This window comes from Entelurus aequoreus, linkage group LG02 (assembly GCF_033978785.1).
Source record: "Entelurus aequoreus isolate RoL-2023_Sb linkage group LG02, RoL_Eaeq_v1.1, whole genome shotgun sequence".
Taxonomy (NCBI): domain Eukaryota; kingdom Metazoa; phylum Chordata; class Actinopteri; order Syngnathiformes; family Syngnathidae; genus Entelurus; species Entelurus aequoreus.
Window position 1 is genome coordinate 64,560,261 of NC_084732.1, and position 26,404 is coordinate 64,586,664.

Below are 26,404 nucleotides of genomic sequence, written 5' to 3' on the forward strand. Positions count from 1 at the left end.
CTGCCATCTTTTATTACTAGCTTTGTCTTCTCTGTCACTCTGCCATTGATTGGCGGCAGCTAGCTTGTTATCTGACTAGCTTCTGGCTATAGGATTCCAAATGTGACTTTTTTAAATAAAGGACAAATTGGGGAAGTTCAGACATCGTTTTTTTCCCCGACGGAGAAGCTACAAGTACATGTGGCGATTTCATCCGCAAGGTACATGCTAGCTAATTTTTTTGAAGTGTTATTATCATAATGATGTCTTGTCCTCAAAACACTGTATGTGTATCTAAGTTGTTGAACATAAACAAAGTATGTGCAGCTTTGTGATGGTGACACTGCAGAGGTCTCCAACAGTAACTTACCAATAGCATACAGATATTAACCACACGGTTTGGGTGGAAATCTGCTTCATAAAGCACACATTTTGCTAGTCATATTAATAAAACACACATATCGCACCTCTGCTGTGTTTGTATCAATGTAGTTGTACTGATAAAAGCAGTGCCAGTGTATCTCAATTGTGGTGGTGAGGGGGCATGGCTAGGGCAAAAACATATTACACATATATTAAAAAAATAATTGTTATTTATTATAGTTATTAGTCATTAGAAGTAACATATTTTTCCTATATTGTTTTGCTCTATTTTTTCAATTGCTGCTTCTTACTTTATTTCTACAATCAATGTAACACAGGGGCAGCACGGTGGAACAGGGGTTAGTACATGTGCCTCACAATATGAAGGTCCAGAGTAGTCCTGAGTTCAATCCCGGGCTTGGGATCTTTCTGTGTGGAGTTTGCATGTTTTCTACCCGTGACTGCGTGGGTTCCCTCCGGGTACTCTGGCTTCCCCCCACCGCCATAAACATGCACCCGGGGATAGGTTGTATGGGAACACTAAATTGGCCCTAGTGCAGCGTTTCTCAAAGTGTGGGGCGCGCCCCACTGGTGGGGAATAGAGACATGACAGGTGGGGCGCGAGGAACGGGAGGAAATTTCACTTTCCTTTTTTTTTTTTAAAAAATTATATTCTTAGATTTTTTTTTTTTTTACTATGCTTTCATTTTCTATACACACTGTAAATCACTTTGTGATTCTGTCTGTGGAATCCGCTATATAAATAAATGTAAATTACTTATTTTTCCTGTAGGCTTTAAATTTCTCGGTAGGAGCGAAAGTTTGACAGACATAGCAACCGTAACTAATGGGGGCGGGGCTAAGAGGAAGCTTTGTGAATGGCGAGTCACTGTGCGAGGATTTGCTGTTTTGCAAATACATAAAAAATAGAGCCACTGCTGATGAGCTGTTCGAGATAATGGACAGTTTCCTCAAAGAACACGACCTTAAATGGGAAAACTGTGTGGGCTTTTGCTCTGATGGCGCACAGACCATGGCAGGTAAAGAAACGGGCTGCAGGCTCTAATAAAGATGGTTGCGCCAAATACGCATTGGACACACAGTGTGTCATTCACCGGGAAGCACTCGCGTCAAGGCAGCTCAGCCCCGAACTCAATGAGGTTTTAACAGTTGCAGTGTCAAGCCTGCAACCCCGATTTGAAAAGCTGCGCAGTGCAAAACAGGCTCATTGCAGCCACTAATGCTGGAGTACTGTAAAACTCATGTTCACTTGCAGGGGCGCCGAAAAGGGGGGGGGGGGTAAAGGAGACGGATTCTAGGGGCCCATGATGGAGGGGGGCCCAGAGAGGCCCCTAATGATGATGAAATTATAATACAGAAAAAATAATGACACTAAGTTATTAACTAACATATAATCACACATGTTTTATTTTCCATGTCCTGGTAAAAATACCTTTATTTGTTTTGGAAGCATCAACACCTGCAGGGCCCTCCCTTCCCCCCTCTATTTACGTAAAATGGTACAGTCCGACTGGATCAGCTGCAGGTAGAGCACGGCGATTTGTCACAGACAGACAGCGCCACAGCGGGCAAAGCGGAGGAGACAGCAGTATGCCTCAAAAGTCAGGCAGCCAAAAAAGAAAGGAAAATAAAATAAGAGAGGAGAAGGAGTTGAAGGGTCGACAATATGTCACCCAATATTTCCCAAAAAAAGGTGGGTTTGTTAGTTGTGGTGGAAAGTTATGCATATTAACTTTGTCCCTGTCTGTGGTAATACGCTAGCTCACTTTTCTCACCATGTTAGCTCAAGAAAACTCTGGATTTTTACATTTTACTGCTATATTAGTTAAATAATCAATCCAGTCAAACATTTATCAAGCTGTTCTTATTCAATAATAGTTGATCTCCCCTCTGTCAAAATGATGCCTCATTCTGAACAGAGTCAAGTGCACCAGCAGCAGCAGCAGCAGCTGTCTGTCAGCCCCCAAGTCCCCCTGCCCCTGAATCAGCCCCAGTGCCCCCACATGAGGAAGGAGGTGAGCAGCTGTGTGTGTTGAAATAATAATAATAATAATAATATAATACAAAATATAATACATTTTACTACAGTCTCAAGAATCAGTTGTGCAGCAAATAAATGACTCAAAATTAATTCCATTGTATTCAGAATACCATTAAAATGCATAATTGTATGTAAAATAGCATCAATAAATGTTGCCGCTGTGTTGGGGGCCCTGTAAAGATTCTTTTCATGGGGCCCAAAATCCCTAGCGGCGCCCCTGTTCACTTTTCCTGTCTTGCCAAAATGCATAGCTCCTCCTTTTTTTTTGCAAAGATTGCAAAGTGGCACTTTTATTTTATTTATTATTGAAGTTGATGCAAGTTATTTGATTTATTATTGAACTTGAAGCAAGTTATAACACTTTTATTTGATTGATTATTGAACTTGATGCAAGTTATAACACTTTTATTTGATTTATTATTGAAGTCGATGCAAGTTATAACAATTTTGTTGATTTATTATTGAACTTGATGCAAGTTATAACACTTTTGATTTATTATTGAACTTGATGCAAGTTATAACACTTTTGTTTTATTTATTATTGAACTTGATGCAAGTTATTTGATTTATTATTGAACTTGATGCAAGTTATTTGATTTATTATTGAACTTGATGCAAGTTATACCACAGCTGCACAGTTATTTTATTTATTATTGAACTTGATGTTATTTTATGTTATTGAGTTTGAATGTATACAACTTGATGTTACTTGATGTTCAATAAATTTGAAAATGTTAAGCTTGGCATTAGCGTTCTGTTGGGGCGATGGGGGCAGGTGGGGTTTGAAAACTCCCCCTTGTCCAAAGTGGGGGATGACAAAAAAAGTTTGAGAACCACTGCCCTAGTGTGTGAATGTGAGTGTGAATGTTGTCTGTCTGTCTGTGTTGGCCCTGCGATGAGGTGGCGACTTGTCCAGGGTGCGGGGTACACAGCCCTAATGCAACTGAGATAGGCTCCAGCACCCCCCGCGACCCCAAAAGGGACAAGCGGTAGAAAATGGATGGATGGATGGATGGATATAACACAGGCTTCACTTTGTATACGACCTACTTTATTGACATACATCATTCTGCCCTCCCATTGAGCCAAATCAGGGGCGCCGAAAAGGGGGGGTAAAGGAGACGGATTCTAGGCGCCCATGATGGAGGGGGGCCCAGAGAGGCCCCTAATGATGATGAAATTATGATGTTGCCGCTGTGTTGGGGGCCCTGTAAAGATTCTTTTCATGGGGCCCAAAATCCCTAGCGGCGCCCCTGTGCCAAATATGAGATGAAATGATGAAATGAAAAAAAACAACTTGAGGTTGTTTATTGAAAAATCTCCACAATGAAGTTACAGTAAAACTAAGCGCACAATGGAAATAACATTAATGTACACATGAAGTGCACATACCGTATTTTTCGGACTATAAGTCGCAGTTTTTTTCATAGTTTGGCCGGGGGTGCGACTTATACTCAGGAGCGACTTATGTGTGAAATTATTAACACATTACCGTAAAATATCAAATAATATTATTTAGCTCATTCACGTAAGAAACTAGACGTATAAGATTTCATGGGATTTAGCGATTAGGAGTGACAGATTGTTTGGTAAACGTATAGCATGTTCTATATGTTATAGTTATTTGAATGACTCTTACCATAATATGTTACGTTAACATACCAGGCACGTTCTCAGTTGGTTATTTATGCGTCATATAACGTACACTTATTCAGCCAGTTGTTCACTATTCTTTATTTATTTTAAATTGCCTTTCAAATGTCTATTCTTGGTGTTGGATTTTATCAAATATATTTCCCCAAAAAATGCAACTTATACTCCAGTGCGACTTATATATGTTTTTTTCCTTCTTTATTATGCATTTTCGGCAGGTGCGACTTATACTCCGGAGCGACTTATAGTCCGAAAAATACGGTACATGTAGGAATCATGTTGAAACAACAACATAGTTTGGTTTAAACTGAAAAAAGCGGTAAAATTATAGAGGATAAAGGTTGGCACTAATGCCCCTAGTTCCGTGATTCTCAAACTGTCGTATGTGACATCACATGGACAAAGATAAAACCTTCTGGAGGAAAGTTCTCTGGTCAGATGAAACATAAATTGAGCTGTTTGGCCAGAATACCCAACAATATGTTTGGAGGAGAAAAGGTGAGGCCTTTAATCCTAGGAACACCATACCATTCCTACCGTCAAGCATGGTGGTGGTAGTATTATGCTCTCGGCCTGTTTTGCTGCCAATGGAACTGGTGTTATAAATGGGACAATGAAAAAGGAGGATTACCTCCAAATTCTTCAGGACAACCTAAAATCATCAGCCCGGAGGTTGGGTCTTGGGCGCAGTTGGGTGTTCCAACAGGACAATGACCCCAAACACATGACAAAAGTGGTAATAGGAAGGAATGCTAAATCAGGGTAGAATTAAGGTTTTAGAATGACCTTCCCAAAGTCATTTGTGTGGACAATGCTGAAGAAACAAGTCCATGTCAGAAAACCAACAAATTTAGCTGAACTGCACCAATTTTGTCAAAAACTCAACCAGAAGCTTGCCAGAAGCTTGTGGATGGCTACCAAAAGCGTCTTATTGCAGTGAAACTTGCCAAGGGACATGTAACCAAATATTAATATTGCTGTATGTATACTTTTGACCCAGTAGATTTGGTCACATTTTTAGTAAACCCATAATAAATTCATAAAAGAACCAAACTTCATGAATGTTTTTTGTGACCAACAAGTATGTGCTCCAATCACTCTATCACAAACAAATACAAGTTGTAGAAATTATTGGAAACTCAAGACAGCCATGACATTATGTTCTTTACAAGTGTATGTAAACTTTTGATCGCGACTGTATATTATTGCTAAAATAATTGACATACATTTCAAAACAAGTCTGTGTTATTAGTAATTAGTATTAACATTTTTTGTTATTTTGCTCTATTTTCATAATTGTTATTATTGTACAATGTAACACAGGCTGTATACCAGTGCAGTTGCTGGTCTCCAATAACAGATAACATGTATAACATGCTAGATTTTACATAGAAAACATCTCTTAAAAATTATAAATATCTCCATATCAACAGGAACAACTGAAAACAATATAAAATAAACAATATAAAACAGTGTTTTATATTTCAAGATTGCTAATTAGCTAATTTTGCTGTCAATCAAAAAGGGATTTAGCCCAGACTGATCATCCAATAGTCATACGGAAGCCCGGCCCACACCCTTTCTACTTAACCAAAAAAGTAATTTAATTACTGATGGAATTACTCTTTAACACATGTAATTAATTACCATGATAAGTAATTAATGCGTTACTTAAAAAAACCTTTAAATATATGTCATAGGCAGTTAAGATAAGTTTATGAGAGCAGCAGTTTAAAGACATGACAAAAAGTGGCATGTTTTTTATGACACAAACCAAAAAGCTCAGTTTAAAGTGTTAGCACATAAACCCTGAAGCCTGAGTTTTTGAAAACCCCCAGTCGGGCCAAAGCTTTTAAAGACAAAACACCTACGTTGCGTTTCATAGAATATCCAAAGAAAGTACATACAATTTGTGTGGACATGGCCCAAGGGTTCAGTGCAGACAATGTGGGTTTCATATAGGAGGACAGCAAAATTGGGGTCAGGCGTTTTTTTTGGTCATGTCAACTCTTATCTAGACTTTATGAAAGTAATTTTAAATATTTTTATCAAGAACATTGTTATCTTTGTATGGGTACAGTACCTTGAAAATAATACCTAGTGCTACTTTTGAGTTCCCAAGTAAATGTCACACTTTGTGTTTCTCTGAGATTTCAACCAAAAAACTTGCTTTGGCGCTACTTTGTTACAGGTGTTCAGGTACATCGAGGCTTTCAACCACTTGTGACAGATGAGCAATGCACTGCTGAGAGGTCTAACGGAAGCAGAGCAATCAGAACATGATCAAGCCATTTGATTATGTACCGGTAAGTATTGGCTAATATGAGTCATGAATGATATTTATCTGCAGATGTCGTTGAAGGTATTGACTGAGTCCATCAGCAAATCCCTGACGCCACGCCCTACGTGCTGGACTTCATGGCGGCCCTGTTGCTGGGAACATTGGCATGCTGGCTTATTTCGCCGTGGACCACACTCGAGAACGAAAGGTAAATAATAACATTAACAACATCAGCAACTTTTACCACCTAAAACATTGCCAAAATCAAAGGATGAGTGTTTAGACATTACTTTGAGAGACTAAGGCATTAGTCTTCAGCAAGATAGACTACTGTAATGGCCTTCTCATTGAGCTTTTTAAACAAACTAAAGCAGCTGCAGCACATCCAGAATGCTGCTTGCTGCTTGAATCTTGACTAAAATCCGACAATACGACCTCATTAGTCCTACCTGCTGATAATCTCGCAACTGCATTTTTGTATGATGAAAGGTGCTCTATAAATAAAGTTAGACTTGATTTGACCTACGATAGGCTCCAATCCTCCTGTGACCCGAGCGGGACAAGCGGTAGCAAATGAATGAATGGATGGACACATTTTGTTTTACAGTTTTATATTTTGCATTAAACCAAACCGTGACTTTTAAGTCGAGGTTCATACCAAACCGTAAGTAGCCTATGGCAGACCGCATTGCTCCAGTACACTGTTAGCCATTGGGGAGCCCTTTCTGGCCCCGGACCCCAAGCAGTTGCCTACCTTGCCTATTTGCAAGCAGCACCTCAGATTGTATGCTTCCAACTTTGTGGAAGCAGTTTAGGGAAGACCCTTTTCTGTTCCAAAATGACAGTGCCCCAGTGCACAAGAACAGATTTGTGTTTGGTGGTGATGGAACTTAAAATTCTTGACCTCAAGCTCATCAAACAACCTTGGAGTCAGCTGCAACTGAGATGGCGAGCCAGCCAGGTCCGCCTTTCCTTATATGTCGATTTTTTTCCCACGCTGTGCACTCTCCGTTGGGGCCTCGTTTTGTGTGAAAAAACCCATATAAAGTGTAAATTAATAAATGACATGGCGCTTCATATTACATTTTCACACAAAATAATTCCTAGCCGCCTCCTGCTCTATCACTGATAAGAATACAATACCAAATGTACCCACATAGTCCCACTGGCTACTGTGGCGCACAGTGTTAGTGTTGTTTTGAAAGGCAGTAATACTGGATTTGAATCCTGGTTGAGATGGGTGGAGAAGGTTTATAAATGTATGTTTTATGATGATAAAATTTTACCTTCACGGTAATGTATATTGAGGTGTACTGGAGAGGAGGCCACGCCGGATAGTCGAACCTCGGATTCAGAAGGAACAGTGTGATTTTCGTCCGGGTCGTGGAACTGTGGACCAGCTCTATACTCTCGGCAGGGTCCTTGAGGGTGCATGGGAGTTTGTCCAACCAGTCTACATGTGTTTTGTGGACTTGGAGAAGGCATTCGACCGCGTACCCCGGGAAGTCCTGTGGGGAGTGCTCAGAGAGTATGGGGTATCGGACTGTCTGATTGTGGCGGTCCGCTCCCTGTATGATCAGTGTCAGACCTTGGGGACGGTGTGGCGCAGTTGGGAGAGTGGCCGTGCCAGCAAACTGAGGGTTCCTGGTTCAATCCCCACCTTCTACCAACCTAATCACGTCCGTTGTGTCCTTGAGCAAGACACTTCACCCTTGCTCCTGATGGGTCGTGGTTAGCGCCTTGCATGGCAGCTCCCGCCATCAGTGTGTGAATGTGTGTGTGAATGGGTGAATGTGGAAATAGTGTCTAAGCGCTTTGAGTACCTTGAAAGTATAAAAGCGCTATACAAGTATAACCCATTTGGTCCGCATTGGCGGCAGTAAGTCGGACCTGTTTCCAGTGAGGGTTGGACTCAGCCAAGGCTGCCCTTTGTCACTGATTCTGTTCATAACTTTTATAGACAGAATTTCTAGGCACAGTCAGGGCATTCAGGGGATCCTGTTTGGTGGCTGCAGGATTAGGTCTCTGCTTTTTGCAGATGATGTGGTCCTGATGGCTTCATCTGGCCAGGATATTCAGCTCTCACTGGATCAGTTCGCAGCCGAGTGTGAAGCGACTAGGATGAGAATCAGCATCTCCAAGTCCGAGTTCATGGTTCTTGCCCGGAAAAGGGTGGAGTGCCATCTCCGGGTTGGGGAGGAGAACCTGCCCCAAGTGGAGGAGTTGAAGTACCTCGGAGTCTTGTTCACGAGTGAGGGAAGAGTGGAGATCGACAGGCAGATCGGTGCGGCGTCTTCAGTAATGCGGACGTATCGATCCGTTGTGGTAAAGAAGGAGCTGAGCCGGAAGGCAAAGCTCTCAATTTACCGGTCGATCTACGTTCCCATCCTCACCTATGGTCAAGAGCTTTGGGTTATGACCGAAAGGACAGGATCACGGGTACAAGCGCGTACCGAAATGAGTTTCCTCCGCCGGGTGGCGGGGCTCTCCCTTAGAGATAGGGTGAGAAGCTCTGTCATTCGGGAGGAGCTCAAAGTAAAGCCGCTGCTCCTCCACATCGAGAGGAGCCAGATGAGGTGGTTTGGGCATCTGGTCAGGATGCCACCCGAATGCCTCCCTCCCCGCGACCCGACCTCGGATAAGCTGGATGGATGGATGGATGGATGATGATAAAATTGCTATTTTGCAATAAAAAAAAATCATTATTTAAAAATGTATTGCCCATAAATATGTTTTAGTAAAAAACATGCATCAATTCAAGTTTGATTAAAAAAGTATAAAACAAATCGTTTCATGCAAATAAAAAAGTGTTGGTTTTTTTTTTCTGCTTTTTATACATAAGTGCATTCATTGCAACTACATAATGACAACAAACAAGTGTGGGAAAGATACAAGTGGCTGCGTACCTGCAGGTTGCAAAACATTACTAACTGTATTCAAAATGAGCAAACACCAGAGCACGTTATGTGTGTGCATGATTTAAAATTTGATGGTATAAGTTTACTGAAAACCAACCTATTTGTTAGCTTTCAGTTTTTATATGTATCCAAACTACCGCTAGGGACTGCCACCCCCATTCCTATCTTTTTTTTTTTCCCGTTTATGAAAGAGAAAACCCCCTTGCTGTGTGAAACAAAGCCTGCTGCGGTCTCAGAGGGCTCTGTGAAAGTCAAAGGCCTTTTTAAAGGACACAGAAAGGAGAGATTCACATGCTAACGGACCCAGAGCGGCTGATGATGTGGCACATCAGTGACACTACCATTCTCTCCTGGGATACTTTAGGTATGACTATTCTAAATTCAGATTATACAGTACATTTCCCCCAAAATCTAACTAAGATTACGACATATGGGGATGCAAATTTTTTTTACATTTCCTCTAATTGTATAATACAGATCTCATATGTTTGGACAATCTTCCTTTTCCATCCCGGCCTGTCAACTATGAAATAGAGGGATGTAACGGTATCAAAATTAAGGCCACGGTATGATATTAAATAAAAAAAGACCTAAAGGGGAACTGCACTTTTTTTTCAGAATTTTGCCTATCATTCACAATTCTGATGTAAGACAAGAACACAACGCATTCTAAATACCGGTAGTAAATAAATGTGATCAAAAGTCCGCTTACAACGGAGCCTAAAGGAGCCGCTCTATTCTACCTATATACTGTACATGCTGTAAGTATATATGTAATGTAGGAATGGGCACATTCATAATAACATTTAACATTTACATATTTTGCTCCGTAATTTGCTCCTTTTAAGGATATGGGCCGCAATAATTTCAACAACGCATCACGTTTGCTTTTTCCTTCAACAACATCACTGATTACTACTCACTGCAGACTTCATGAGAGACAACAAACATAATAGAACATCACTTGTTGTGCAATGTCTGCTGTCATTAGGATGCCGACTGACAGACTCTTGTTATATTCTTGTATAGATGAAGAATGACTCATAATCCTCGCGAAGAAAAGGGGGCTGGAACCAAGCGTCTTCTTGTGTCGTTGTCACCAATTCCGGGTCTAAATTGACTGTCAAAGTGTACCAACTTGTCAGATTATGTCTTCATCTTTCTGCTATCAAGGTGAGAGGCATGATTTATGATCTACAATTCGATCCTGGGCTCTGGATATTTCTGTGTGGAGTTTGCATGTTCTCCCCGTGACTGGGTGGGTTCCCTCCGGGTTCTCTGGATTCCTCCCACCTCCAAAGACATGCACCTGGGGATAGGTTGATTGGCAACACTAAATTGGCCCTAGTGAATGTGAGTGTGAATGTTGTCCTGCGATGAGGTGGCGACTCGTCCAGGGTGTACCCCGCCTTCCACCCGTGTGCAGCTGGGATAGGCTCCAGCACCCCCCGCAACCCTATAAGGGACAAGCGGTAGAAAATGTATGGATGGAATAAACTTCCACAAGCTGAGACGCAAGAAAGCAGCTCACCAGCCGATGATGATGATGATGCCGATATAGCCACATAAGCTTGTGATCAAGGCGCTGCTATAAGTAGCTTATCTGCGTTGGCGCTTATAATACCAATATCAGTAAATACTTGGTTAATATTTAAGTCACAAAATGCAAATGGAGTATTTTTTGCCGTTTTTGGATGGTTACATATTGGGTTTTATGGGCGGAATAGCAACGTTTGACATTTATATACAAGCTAGAATGCATTAAAAAAAATACATTCATCGTCTTGTCTTTCATAATGGTTGAGGACGATAGGCAAAATTCCCCAAAAAGTGCAGGTCCTCTTTAAAAAGCTCTAGTGTGTCAAATGAAGTGGTAGGAATGTTTCGATAAACACTTACTGTAATTGAACACAAACATAATGCTCAAATGTTGTAATTATATTTATTACTTAATTATTTAAGTGCAAAGAGATGTGCAGGATCATCCACTTTTCCTAGCAAATATTAAGTTGAGTGTTTTTAAAGTGACAACGTAAACATCCATTGTAAAACAATTTTGTGCAGATTAGTGTCTTTCAACTTTTACTTTCAGAGAAGCAAGGTAATATACAGTGGACATTTATTTTCTATCAGTTTGGAAAATGCTGTTTCTCAGAAAAGTTAACTAAAAATGTAACTTTTAATAATGTAAACACCTCACAAACTGATGTTTAGCTCTGCTGGCTTCAAATATGTTTTTTGGGTGACGGTTTATATGAGGTGGCGACTTGTATAAGGTGTACCCTTCCATCCAAGTGCAGCTGGATAGGTTCCAACCCCTGCGACATCGTGAGAGACAAGCGGTAGAAAACGGATGAATGGATTGAGGATTTATCGAATAGCTTTTCAATTTACTAGTATTTTCCAATGTGTACATTTTTTTTTTCGTGATTACCTCCGTGCGGTGCGCCGTGACCGGCTGGCTCTGTGTCACCTTGGAAACACAAAAGTAGTGCGCTTTGCTTTGCAGAACGCAGTCTTTATTATCTACGCCAAAGAGGTTATGTTTTCACTAGGGTTTGTTTGTGTATTTGTTAGCAACAAAAAACAAACAGTTATGGACAGATGTTGATGGAATTTTCAGGAAATGTTAAAAAAAACAACGAATCTTGTTTACTACGAACATACTTCACTTCCTGCTTACTACGTCCCGCGCCCCCACCGTGCCATCCCAAATGGAATACATTACCAACAGAAATCAATTTAATCTTACAAACCCCGTTTCCATATGAGTTAGGAAATTGTGTTAGATGTAAATATAAACGGAATACAATGATTTGCAAATCCTTTTCAACCGATATTCAATTGAATGCACTACAAAGACAAGATATTTGATGTTCAAACTCATAAACTATCTTTTTTTTGGAAATAATAATTAACTTAGAATTTCATGGCTGCAACACGTGCCAAAGTAGTTGGGAAAGGGCATGTTCACCACTGTGTTACATGGCCTTTCCTTTTAACAACACTCAGTAAACGTTTGGGAACTGAGAAGACACATTTTTTAAGCTTCTCAGGTGGAATTCTTTCCCATTCTTGCTTGATGTACAGCTTAAGTTGTTCAACAGTCCGGGGTCTCCGTTGTGGTATTTTAGGCTTCATAATGCGCCACACATTTTCAATGGGAGACAGGTCTGGACTACAGGCAGGCCAGTCTAGTACCCACACTCTTTTACTATGAAGCCACGTTGATGTAACACGTGGCTTGGCATTGTATTGCTAAAATAAGCAGGGGCGTCCATGGTAACGTTGCTTGGATGGCAACATATGTTGCTACAAAACCTGTATGTACCTTTCAGCATTAATGGTGCCTTCACAGATGTGTAAGTTACCCATGTCTTGGGCACTAATACACCCCCATACCATCACAGATGCTGGCTTTTCAACTTTCTTTTCCTCTTTAGTCCGGAGGACACGACATCCACAGTTTCCAAAAACAATTTGAAATGTGGACTCGTCAGACCACAGAACACTTTTCCACTTTGTATCAGTCCATCTTAGATGAGCTCAGGCCCAGCGAAGCCGACGGCGTTTCTGGGTGTTGTTGATAAACGGTTTTCGCCTTGCATAGGAGAGTTTTAACTTACACTTACAGATGTAGCGACCAACTGTAGTTACTGACAGTGGGTTTCTGAAGTGTTCCTGAGCCCATGTGGTGATATCCTTTACACACTGATGTCGCTTGTTGATGCAGTACAGCCTGAGGGATCGAAGGTCACGGGCTTAGCTGCTTACGTGCAGTGATTTCTCCAGAGTCTCTGAACCCTTTGATGATATTACGGACCGTAGATGGTGAAATCCCTAAATTCCTTGCAATAGCTGGTTGAGAAAGGTTTTTCTTAAACTGTTCAACAATTTGCTCACGCATTTGTTGACAAAGTGGTGACCCTCGCCCCATCCTTGTTTGTGAATGACTGAGCATTTTATGGAATCTACTTTTATACCCAATCATGGCACCAACCTGTTCCCAATTTGCCTGTTCACCTGTGGGATGTTCCAAATATGTGTTTGATGAGCATTCCTCAACTTTATCAGTATTTATTGCCACCTTTCCCAACTTCTTTGTCACGTGTTGCTGGCATCAAATTCTAAAGTTAATGATTATTTGCAAAAAAAAATGTTTATCAGTTTGAACATCAAATATGTTGTCTTTGTAGCATATTCAACTGAATATGGGTTGAAAATGATTTGCAAATCATTGTATTCCGTTTATATTTACATCTAACACAATTTCCCAACTCATATGGAAACGGGGTTTGTAGATTTTAACCTGATTACAAAAAAAATAGAATTTTGGCTAAAGGGAAAACAAAACTTTACACAATGACTTGGTCATGGTTGTACTTTTTCTTTTAAGGTCTTTGTATTTTATTTCATTGTGTCTTATTTTCGTATATTGAATGATTGTATAGTTTGTTAAGAGTATGTTTTGTTTTTCAAAAAGCCCAGCTTAGGACAAGAGTGGAAAATTAGCATAAACTATAAACTCTATGTACAGCCCATCAGTTGCATTCATTGTTTTGGAACTATGATGAACTGTATTGTCCCTATTTAAACAAAATTATATTCTTTTCTATTCTAAGGAAAATGTATTCTGTTTTCATCTCCACAGAGAAGTGTTAAAGTGCATCTTTTTGGTTTGGCACCGCCCACCTACTTCCCCACCTATGCATATTTTATGCTAATGAGAAGGTACCCCAGCTCTTGAGGCTCTCCACCGGCTGCTTGAGGATGAGCCTGATGGAGCAGAGCAGGCAGCAGCGGGGGTCCAGCCAGAAAGTTTTTACCAGGTGATGCTGTCTAAACCCGACTGAGGAGCCACGAAACACGAATGGATCGCTACTTAGTACTTAGCTGGAAAAGGGCTTTGCACTTATTATCTTTATATTTTATCCTAATTTATCAAGGTGAGTCACGTTGATACAGCTTGAACATACTTTTGACACAGCAAGGAAAACACAGAATAAGTTTAAACATATTTATACCTAACAATGTAATTAATATTTTTTTTTTAAATGTGGTTTCAGTGCAACTATCAAGCAATGAAGTTGAAGTGGACCATTTAAACTCAGATGACTTTAATAAGTAAGTTTTATTCATAAAAGTTGTATTTAATATATGTACATTAATTCATCCAAAAAAAGATTATCACATGTTTTTTTTCTGAATGTACAGTATGTTACTTAACTACATATTATTCAACCAAAATTCTATACACTTATAGCATTAGTATAAAAAGGTATAAGAACATCCATCCATCCATCCATCCATTTTCTACCGCTTGTCAAAAAAAAAAAGTTTTTGCAAGGTGCAAATGGTGCAATTTTGGCTTTATGGTTGACAGTTAGTGGTTTGGTTGTTGGCGGGTTTATGGTGTCACGGGGACAGCAGCAGCAGGAACAAATCTGTCCTTGTTCTTTCTCCCAACAGCCGCAGCAACAGGATAAAGCAGCAGAAATGGGACACCGCTTCCCAGGGAGAGCAGGTAGGCAGGAACATTTACCATCTTTACTGATTAAAGTGCTCAACCAGTAATATCCAAAAACAGTGGCTTGGAAGTATTCATACCCTTTCAATATTTACATATTTTGTCAAATTTTGTCACCTCAAACAGAAATTCATTTTATTGTGATTTGATGTAAAAAACCAACACAAAGTGGCATACAATTGTAAAATAGAAGGAAGATGGTTTTTAAGTTTTTTTTACAAAGAAAAAAAACCCAAAAAGTGTGGCTTGCAAAAGTATTCAGTATTCAGTCAATACTTTTTTCAATTGTGAAGTTGAATTTTCCAAGTTCAATGATGAACATGATTCTTGATTTTCAAATTTTGCAAAGGCTGGTAGACATCTATCCATCAATCCATTTTCTAAACCGCTTATCCTCATTATGATAGGCTGGAGCCTATCTCAACTGACTTCGGGTGAGAGGCAAGGTGCACCCTAGACTGGTCGCCAGAAGCTGGTAGACACATAACTAAAACGATATGCATCTGTAATTGCAGCCAAATGCGGTTACAGAAACTGTTGACTCGGGGGCTTTCGGCTTTTAATATGTAAAAACAAAAGACATTTAAATCATTGTTCATTTTCTTTCTAATTCACAATTGGATTGCGCTTTGCATTTATCTTTCACATAAAACAAATACAATTATTTTTAGTTTGAGATCGTGACTATGGGTGCCCCAATTTGATATTGATATCGGCCCGAAAAAAACATGTATGGGATTATATTGGTTTGCATCTAAAAATTCCGATATAAGCAGTCATGCAGCGTGTTCATTGTGCAATGTTGGACAGCCAGTTAACAGCTAAATATCCTCCAACAATAAGCACACAAGGTTGGTCTTTTCTCGTATTCTAATGGAGTCATTTACAAAAGGTTAACATGGTAGGTTATAGGCTTCTAGGAACAAGCAGCTACACAACAGTTAAGCACACAATAGCTCACAAGCTAAACATGTGTGTCCTAAAAAGAGAACCTATGATTATTCTAATCTACATTTAAGTTCATTGTGGTCTCGATCAGGGATTCTCAAACTGTGGTATGTGTACCGCTAGTGGTACACAGGCTCCATCTAGTGGTACGCCAAATAATCATTTAATTATATATTTAAAACATTGTTACTGTTCAAACTGTGTGTAATGTTACAGTAACCAAATATATTAAATATACTTGTTATAAAACCTCAGCCTTGTCTTTAATGAATATTTAGGCAATATTATGCTACTGTATTGCAATGTTGGTCATTATGGTGGTACTAGAGCCAAGTGTTTTCTGAGGTGGTACTTGGTGAAAAAAGTTTGAGAACCTTTTTTTCTAGATGATATGTATTGGATATGCTTTTGTGTTAGTGTTAATTTGGCTCCATAGTCATTTTTATAATCTACTTTCTGTGTATGTCTGCAAACGGGTAGTTTGTGGAGGCATTACTGGATTGCAAATGATACCCTTTACATCTCATCCTTTCCAAAAGTATCAGAATTTATCTTTTGAATACGGCCAAAAATCAACTTCAGAAACAATATATAGATTCACCGAGTCACAACATTAGGTACACCTCCCCACAGAGCTGCATAAAATAAAGCTTTTTTTTTACCAGCATTTATCTCACTGCTTGTCGCACGTCGCTGATATTGTGAGCATACTTTATCCTACCTTCTCTTTTGTTTCCTTAAACCCACTGGAAATGTTGCAATGGAAAATGTTACAAAAAAAGCACATATTTTTAGCTAGCGGCTAATCCAACTTTGTACTGATCGGTCCATGTGAACAAAACAGTACCATCTTAAATGTTGTGGAAAAATAAACACTGACATATTTATTTTGTCCGCGATGAGGTAGCAACTTGTCCAGGGTGTACCCAACCCTCTGCCCGAATGCAGCTGGGATAGGCTCCAGCACCCCCCCCCCCACCCCCCCACCCCCCCACCCCTGAGAGGGATAAGCGGTAGAAAATGGATGGATGGATGGATATTTATTTTGTAGACAACACAGCAGGCAGGAAGAGATGAAACGGGAAGTAGGGTGAGAAGGATGGCTGACAGCAGATGCTAAGATGCCCACATAAGTACGTCCGTCAATCTATCACGTCACAAATGGCCCACTGTTAAAAAAAGACTGCAAACACCTTTAACGAAGATGTCCAAATTCATGAATCTTATGATTTCACGCTTTGGCATTGTTTAACACAAGTATGCAACATCGCTACAGCATGTATTTATTTGAACAACATTGCAGTCTGAAACACATTTGTCAATATAAAGAAGCGTCAAATAATTATAGTTACTTACACATACAAAGTCTCCAAAGCAGACAAGCCTTTTAGAAAGTACAAACGTGTCCGCATAATGCAGTTTACTGCGTCATGAGCTTGACCTAATGAATTACTGTGGCCAGTATGTGTCGCCAATTTTTTTTTACCACTCCACTTCAATCTAAAGACAACATGAGTCTATTCCAGGCAGTTAACAATGTATATGTTTGTGTATTTCATTCCTACCATTGTTATCAGTTTAAATAAAATATTGTATCAGATCAATATTGTTATCAGCCAATACTCAAGGCTCCAATTTTGGTATAGAATTGAAAGTGAAAAAGTTGTATCGGGACACCCCTAGTCGTGACGTGACAAAATGTGGGAAAGTTCAAGAATATGAATACTCTTCCACATATACGTATTTACACTAAGTCGAACCAGAACAAAGGCTCAGAGAAAAGTATGTAACACTTAGCTTTTTTTTTTCCACATACTTTTTTTCTCTGTGGATGTTCAGTTACACTTATAGGTGCTTCACAGTAATATTTCCTCTGCAGAAAAAGAAAGGTTGTCTTCTTCTTCATCTATCGTCTCCCGTGTGTTTTTGTCTTTTATCAAACTGTCCTCTGGCACAGAAAGGCGTGAGAATTTCGGTCCAAGCTATGTATGTGACTAAGGGAACAAAATAATTATCAGCACACGTTTGCAGTTCACCGGTGAACAGAGCAGATGTCCTGTTAAATAAACACCTCAGTGGGTCCTTTGAAGTTTTTGACATCTTGATTAGTTGCATAGTGGCTCGTCTGTTGCTCACTTTTTCTATGTCTGTTACTCATGTTCGATTAATAATTTATGCTATAGAGCCCCCCCATGTCACCTCTAGATCATCTTTGCCATCTGCTTTTTTCCAACTGCATGGGTTGAAAGCCTTGGTTTTAGAGCTCAGGTATCCATAGTGCCTCAAAGTCTAGGAGTGGTTATTTTTGTTCTGTCTGCAAAATATACATGTTTTAAATTCATTAGGAGTGTCCCAATCCCACTTTTTAACTTCCGATACGATGCCGATATTGATTCAAAATTATAACAGCACATGTAGGTGTGTGGAATGTTAGAAAGGCTTTTTAAGTAAAATTAATCACAAAGAGAACAATGGTAGGCACGGTTTTTAAAACCCTAACCTAGTTATTATTAATTGTCTAAAAAGGACCTACAATATCTTTGAGTTGAAGTGGTGTGGTAATTTTTATTTTTGTATTCTTTTTGGCAACACCTTGTCGCTACAGTAATTCATATTATTAAGTAATGGAACTCATGACGCAGTAAGTTTAATGATGCAGACATGTTTGTTACTGGATATTTTCTAATACACTTCTGCCTTGGAGATTTTGTATCTGTAAGTAATATGCAACTATAATTATTTCATACTTGTCAATATTAGCAAATGTGGTGTTTTAGACTGCAACATTGTTCATATGAGTACACTTACGTATGTCTAGCTTGTGTGCTATTGTGTGCTTAGCTGTTGTGTAGCTGCTAGCTCCAAGTAGCATACAGCCTGCCGTGTTTACCTTTTGTAAATGACTACTAAAATACAAGAAATGAGTAGCCTTGTGTGCTTATTGGAGGACATTTAACTGTTAACTAGCTTTCGAGCTGTGCACAAGTAAACTGCTTGTATCGGAGCGCTTATATCGGAGATTGGTGAAATTGGGGCGTCGATACCAAGGGTAGTATCAGTATATGATTGATACTAGAGTGATTTGGTCAATATTTTTCTTTACTTTTTTTGTTGTGTTTGTTAATGTTTTCAAACTCAGGAATCATTTCTTGGATACGGGAGGACTTTGAGGGCAAAAACTAAAGGGTTTAAATGAGCAGTAGTAGTAGTTATTGTGAACTATTTACTTTGTTTTGTTCAAACAACTGTGTGTATAATAAAAGAGAATAAGAAACTAATTTAAATATTGTCTTGATATTCTTAAACAGTCAATAGCACTCCCCGTGAGTACATTGAAAATTGTACAGTTAATACATGTGATCGATATAGGTGTTGGTATCGGCCGATCTCACTTGTGGATGATGGGTATCAACAACAAAAAGCTATGGTAGTGCTGTCTTCGTCTAAGGATTTTCATAGTCGAATCTGATTTGCTAGGTTTTGCCCATAGTCGACTATCAGTATAATTTATGGAATCTTACTTAAAGAGAGAAATAAACAGATTGTGATGGTAGTAGTGTATACTGACTGGTCGCTATTTATTTATGTATTTATTTACAGACATAATTTATATTACATTATTGTTTCTTTTGTTAATATTAGTCAGCTGTGTAAAAAGGTAATACCTTGAAGCGTAGAGGTTATGGATAGGGACCCAGCGTTAAAATATACATCATCATATAATATACAAAATACAGTACAGTACAATTAATTTCAAAATCTACCCACCCAATAGCCATTTAGAATTTCGTACCAACCTACCAACAGGTTTACTTTTACAGAGAAGGAAGCTTTTAATCCACCAAATCAGTCTTGATATCTTATTATTAAAATTTTATTAAAAAGTTGCATCTTGAAGATTTGCGATAATCATGTCATACATACAGGGGTCAAGACCAAAATTATGTGACGATTGTGAAATCCTCAGCCATGACGGGTGTGCTAAATATACTAAGCATAACATAGGAATACATTTTTATTAAAACACTTATTAAATATGTTTAAAGAATGTGTTTCTTTTACAGAGCTATCAATATCTTTCCAGATCACCGGGCCGTTACAGCCTATACTAAAGCTTGTACACTGAGATCAGGGGTCCTCAACCTTTTTTGCACCACGGACCAATTTAATGTACCGGTAGGCATTATTTTCAGGGACCGGCTTTCCACTTGTGCCATATAAATACAGCAAAAATAAGTGCATGATAAATACGACTTACTGTAAGGCTGAATTAGTGGGAGCCCTCGGCTTGTTTCTTTGCAATGAGCAGGTTGGTGGTAACCTGCCGGGGACTTCAGATGGAAATCAGCCTTTGGCTACAATCTGTCACATTTATATTTTGTATGTTCATTAATGTCACAATCTGTCACAAAGTTATAACAAATATAACAAATGGCAACTTCCCATGAGGAGTTTTATTTTACATCTATAAACAAGCTCATTGGTGTGTGTATTGCAGGGGTCGGCAACCCAAAATGTTGAAAGAGCCATATTGGACAGAAAATAAAAAATACAAATATGTCTGGAGCCGCAAAAAATTAAAAGCCTTATATAAGTGTTATAATGAAGGCAACACATGATATACAGTAAGTGTCTATAATAGCTATATTAGCCTACGATCAAAAACCGTGTGTCGCAGGCTGACGCAAATCTTCGTTGACAGAAATGCCCATCCATCCATTTTCTATCGCTTGTCCCTTTCGGGGTCGCGGGGGGTCGGTGGAGCCTATCTCAGCTGCGTTCGGGTGGTAGGCGGGGTACACCCTGGACAAGTCGCCACCTCATCGCAGGTTGACAGAAATGTTGAAATGTAAAATTTATTCTACACATTTTTACAACATTGTAAAACATTTGTAAAACGGATGCTTCTCAGAGGGTGAGATAACTCCTGGAAATGACTGTCTTAGAATGGCCAAAGGTATAGATGTGTGTGTCCAAGTTAAAGGAAACGGCAGGCTGCCTTCTTCTAATGGATTTATAACAATCTATGCAAGCTGGGTAATGTTTGCTGTGGTCTGGAACAACATGGCGCACAAACAACTATCAGAAATGTAGCCAATATTACATACAGATAATGTGTCATGAAACAAAAATAAACTAAATAGAGAGAGGACATAAAGGAAATTAAATGAGCTCAAATATAGCTACAAATGAGGCATAATGATGCAATATGTACATACAGCTAGCCTAAATAGCATGTTAGCATGGATTAGCTTGCAGTCATGCACTGACCAATCTGATTAGCACTCCAACAGGTTAATAACATCAACAACGTTCACCTTTGTGCATTCATGCACAGTATAAAACGTTTGGTGAACAAAATGAGACAAAAAAGGAGTGGCATAAAACACATCTTTCGGTGGCAGCGTCGGAGAAAGTTATACATGTAAACAAACTAGGGTGAGTCCAAGGATCGCTGAAATTAGTAGGACAAAACAGTGCTTGCCAAATACTCTCATCAGATAATCATGTTTTATATAAACAGTGGGATTTCTAACAATTAGGGAGGTTTGTGTCATGTTGTCCTCCTACAGAAACTGTATTAAAATAAAAAATAAATAGTTCCAGGAAGCCACTATGGTGGCGCTAAAGAGCTGCGGGTTGCTGGCCCCCGGTCTAGTGGGACAGGCGAAAGTTAAATCGGAGAAAATGCAGTCGTGTATGAATAATTAAATGTTCCTCTGCGGCCCGGTAGCAAATGCGTCACAGACCGGTACGGGTCCCCGGACCGGTGGTTGGGGACCACTGCTTTAGATGACGATTTTCCCTCTTAACAAAGGTTTACTTCTGGTGTTATGTCTATGAGAAGGAGTGGTCACTGGAATGAGTTGGCAGAGTCTAGAATTTAATCCATATACTACGTTATACATAATACAAGCACTGTGGAATCTGTTACACTCAGTAAGCTTCAGGAGATTGTACCCATAAAAAAGAGGATCTGAGGCAGCATTTAAGTTTGCCAATGATATAGTACGTACAACTTTTTTCTGAAGAATCTATAGTTTTTTAAGATAACTAGGATATGTGTTACACCATATGTCATCATGGATGTATTTAGAGTCTACATATATGCATACACCCTCACCTGGTCTCCCTGTTCTGTTTTTATTGTAGAGGACAAAGCTATCCAGGTTAAGTGTGTTCAAATATGATCTATCGTTTACCCAAGTTTCACTACATCCAATTACATTAAACTTATGATTTTAACTAGCTAACAAAGCAAGTAAGTCATTGTGATGCATTATCAAGCTTCTAGCGTTTAGGGGTAACAGAAAAGATTTCCAAAGGCTGCTAAGTTTTTGGGTGAAACACGCTTACAGTTCAAATTTTAAAGCAATGCTGGTCAAGTATCGCATAATTTTGGTCATGAGTAGTTATTTCTTCGAAGCCCATACAGTAATTGTATTACAAAGTAGATGAGATCTGATGTGTACAGTTGGGAATATTTTACAATCGCTTCAAAATTCCGAGCTAGAAGATTCTACAAATTCAACCTATCGATCCTTAAATTGCAAAATCCACCCTAACTAATCTATCTACAGTGATTGATAATCTAATTTAGACTAACTAATATACAGAGGAAATTAAGAACAGAATAAGAAATTCTTTAAATCTAGCACAACACAATGCTCTCATGCGCTCACTCACTCGCTCACTCACTCACTCACTCACTCACTCACTCACTCACTCACTCACTCACTCACTCACTCACTCACTCACTCACTCACTTGTTTGGGTTTTTGCTGTAACACCCTTTTTACAGACACTTTCACTATTACAAACTACATCCCAACAAACACACAAGCAAGCAAGTAACAAATAAACAACACCAACAAAAACAGAACATAAGCAGAAAATGAACCCAAGTTCAAATATGAACAAAATACACTGTGAAATCAAAACAAAGTAAATAAAAATATCAAAACAATCTTTTTTGCTGGATCAGAGCCAACAAGAATAAATAATAAATCATGTTTACTCACATAACCTATAGTCCAGCTGGCCAAAATTACACAGTCCGTAGACGCAGTTTTTTGGCATCAAGGCAAGGCAAGGCAAGGCAACTTTATTTGTATAGCGCTTTTCATACACAAGGCAGACTCAAAGTGCTTCACAGACAACAAAGTGAAATGAAAGAAAATAAAAGCAAAATTAAAATGCAGACAATAAAAATAAAAACAGTGCAGACGTTAAAAGTTAAAAGATTAAAAGATTTAGCTGAAAGCTAAGGTGAACATAAAAGTCTTCAGTCTAGTTTTAAAAGTAGTGAGAGTTGGGGAGAGTCTGACATCTTCAGGAAGTTTATTCCAGCTATGTGTTGCATAGTGACTGAATGATGATCTCCCTTGATTTGAGTTTACTCTTGGAACCGCTAACAGATTGGTCTCAGAAGATCTTAGTGATCTAGAGGGCGTATATAGTGGGAGCATATCAGTGATATACTTGGGCCCTAGACCATGTAGTGATTTATATGTGAGCAGGAGGATTTTGAAATCTATTCTCTGATGTACAGGGAGCCAATGTAAGGATTTAAGAATTGGTGTAATGTGCTCACATTTTTTGGTCTTTGTTAGAACTCTAGCAGCAGCGTTCTGAACAAGCTGTAGCTGCCTGACAGTTTTTTTGGGAAGACCTGCAAGGAGACCATTACAATAGTCTAGCCTACTGGTAATAAAGGCATGTACAAGTTTTTCTAAGTCTTGAGCTGACATGAGCCCTCTAAGTCTTTTTACATTTTTGAGGTGATAGTAGGCCGATTTTGTTACTGATTTGATGTGACTGTCGAAATGTAAATCAGAATCTAAAATAACCCCAAGATTTCTGGCTTTATTTGAGGTTTTCAGGGACAGTGATTTAAGGTGTTGGATGACTTTAAACCTTTCTTTTTTAGCACCAAAAACAATTATCTCAGTTTTATCTTCATTTAGTTGTAGGAAATTTTGGCACATCCAGTGTTTGACTTGCTCAATGCACTGGCACAGAAGATCTATGGGGCGATAGTCATTTGGTGATAGCGCTACATAGATTTGGGTGTCATCGGCATAGCAATGATGGTCAATGTTATTATTTTGCATGATTTGTCCTAGTGGGAGCATATAGATGTTAAATAAAGTCGGCCCCAAGATTGAACCTTGGGGGACTCCACACGTTACGTTGGTTGGTTCTGATACAAAGTCACCAGAAAGATTACTCAAGACATGTTTGTGATTTGATTTTGTGAGCGAGTACAAACGATTGTCTCAAGTCTTTGTGCTTTCTACGCAAGTCGTCCAGCAGTTTAGCCCTCTTTGCAATTGAACTGTCCAGAATATGCATCTTTGGTGTAGTTCCCCTGAGACGTTTTTTTGCCTTGTAAACCCGGTCTCTGAGGTTGTAGTGGGCAAACTTAACGATGATTTTACCTGGCCTATCCCGTTTGGATTTTGATCCCAAGCGATGGCTCCTGTCGATGTTGTCAGCCATCACATCATTGTTCAACTTGTTTTTAATAACGGCCATCACCACTTCATCTGTATTTTCACTGTCATTTTCTGGAACACCATAAACGAGTATTGTTCTTGTTCATCTAAAGCAGGGGTCTCAGACACGCGGCCCGCGGGCCAATTGCGGCCCGCGAGAAGTTAATTTGCGGCACCCACCTTAATATGAAAGTTTAATGTTAGTGCGGCCCGCGAGCATACTTGCCAACCCTCCAGGTTTTCCCGGGAGACTCCAGAATTTCAGTGCCCCTCCCATAAATCTCCCGGGGCAACCAGTCTCCCCAATTTCTCTCAGACAATATTATTATGAGCGTGCCGTGATGGCACTGCCTTTAGTGTCCTCTCGTCGCGTCAGCTTTCTCACCATACAACAGCGTGCTGGCCCAGCCACATAATATATGCGGCTTCTGCAAACACACGTAAGTGACTGCAAGACATACTTGGTCAACAGCCATACAGGTCACACTGAGGGTGGCCGTATAAATAATTTCACATTGTTACAAATATGCGCCACACTGTGAACCCACACCAAACAAGAATGACAAACACATTTCAGGAGAACATCTGCACCGTAACACAACATAAACACAACAGAACAAATACCCAGAATCCTTTGCAGCCCTAACTCTTCCGGGCTAGAATATACACCTCCCCGCCCCACCCCATCTCCATAGCCCGGAAGGGTTAGGGCAAATCATCCGTGAAGTTGCATTTACGTTTCGGCTTCTCTCTTGTGTTCTGTCTGTCTCTTCACTCTCTCTCTTGTATCTGTCACCCCCCAACCCTCCGCCCCAACCCCCTCCACATCCCATCCCCCGGATTGTAAATAATGTAAATAATTCAATGTATATACTCTGTTGATTAACTTCTGTGATGACTGTATTATGCTGATAGTATATATTTGTACCATGAATTGATTAACGTGGACCGCGACTTAAACAAGTTGAAAAACTTATTCGGGTGTTACCATTTAGTGGTCAATTGTACGGAATATGTACTGTACTGTGCAATCTACTAATACAAGTTTCAATCTATCAACAATCAATCCACTCCCTCGCTCTCTCGCTCTCTCTCTGTCTCTGCCCCTCCCTCACGAATGCTGCTGCGTGCGCACACCTTCACAATTTGTTTTGTTTTTAACCCCTTCTTAACCCTGGACGTACATTGAAAATACACACAACACTGACTCAAAATGCCGGACATTTGAGGCATTTAAGAAACCCCGCCCGGACAGCCCCGCAAAAGAGGACATGTCCGGGGAAAAGAGGACGTATGGTCAGTCTAATTCATACTTGCCAACCTTGAGTGGGTTGGGGAGGGGTTGAGGTGGGCGGGGTTAAGGGGGGAGGAGTATATTTATAGCTAGAATTCACTGAAATTCAAGTATTTCTTATATATATATACTGTATATAAATAAAATAAATACTTGACTTTCAGTGAATCCTAGCTATATATATATATGTATTTTATTATATATATATACTGTATATAAATCAATGGGTGGCTGACTAAATACTTTTTTGCCCCACTGTATATATGTATATATATATATATATATATATATATATATATATATATATATATATATATATATATATATATATATATATATATATATATATATATATATATATATATATATATATATATATATATATATATATATATATATATAGACATATAAATAAAATAAATACTTGAATTTCAGTGTTCATTTATTTACACATATACACACACATAACACTCCTCTATTCATTGTTGTATTTGAAAGTGCAGTGCTTTGCAGCCAGTAGCACAGCCTTTGAAGGAGCGTAGGTATGGGCAGTGTAATATTCTGGGTTGGAGTCAATAACCAGGCGAGGTGATGAAGTTACGTCTCTTTGCTTCATACTTCAGAACCGACTCCCACACTTGCCGTCAGGGTGCGCAATACAACGTAAACCGTTGCCAACCAAAAAGTAACCACAGAACACTATACCCAACATTCACCAGGAGATGGCAACAAACAACTTAGATCACTCTATTACAGGCAGCATCTGTGAAATTTCATTTGCAGGAAAGGAGTGAGTTTAGGGTTGAATTGTCCATCCTCGTTCTATTCCCTGTCACTCGTCGTCGCCATGACTGTCTCTTCTTCGTTCTTCGTCTCCTTCT

At 39.4% G+C, this 26,404-nt stretch overlaps 1 protein-coding gene across 11 annotated transcripts in view; it reads left to right on the forward strand.

Moving 5' to 3' along the window:
* otog (otogelin) overlaps positions 1-26,404 on the forward strand; it is a 176,810-nt gene that overhangs the window by 353 nt on the left and 150,053 nt on the right. The window contains exons 1-7 of one of the 11 annotated variants that reach the window (XM_062030537.1): positions 72-200; positions 2,283-2,378; positions 6,249-6,363; positions 6,420-6,546; positions 13,908-14,202; positions 14,323-14,380; positions 14,726-14,780. In XM_062030537.1, the coding sequence (XP_061886521.1) occupies positions 14,127-14,202; positions 14,323-14,380; positions 14,726-14,780 (189 nt within the window). In that variant the 5' untranslated portion in view covers positions 72-200; positions 2,283-2,378; positions 6,249-6,363; positions 6,420-6,546; positions 13,908-14,126. Of the gene's footprint in view, positions 1-54; positions 201-2,164; positions 2,379-6,248; positions 6,547-10,379; positions 10,430-13,907; positions 14,203-14,322; positions 14,381-14,725; positions 14,781-26,404 lie in introns of those variants that run through there. The other 10 variants (XM_062030539.1, XM_062030536.1, XM_062030544.1 and 7 more) reach the window with 10 other exon arrangements.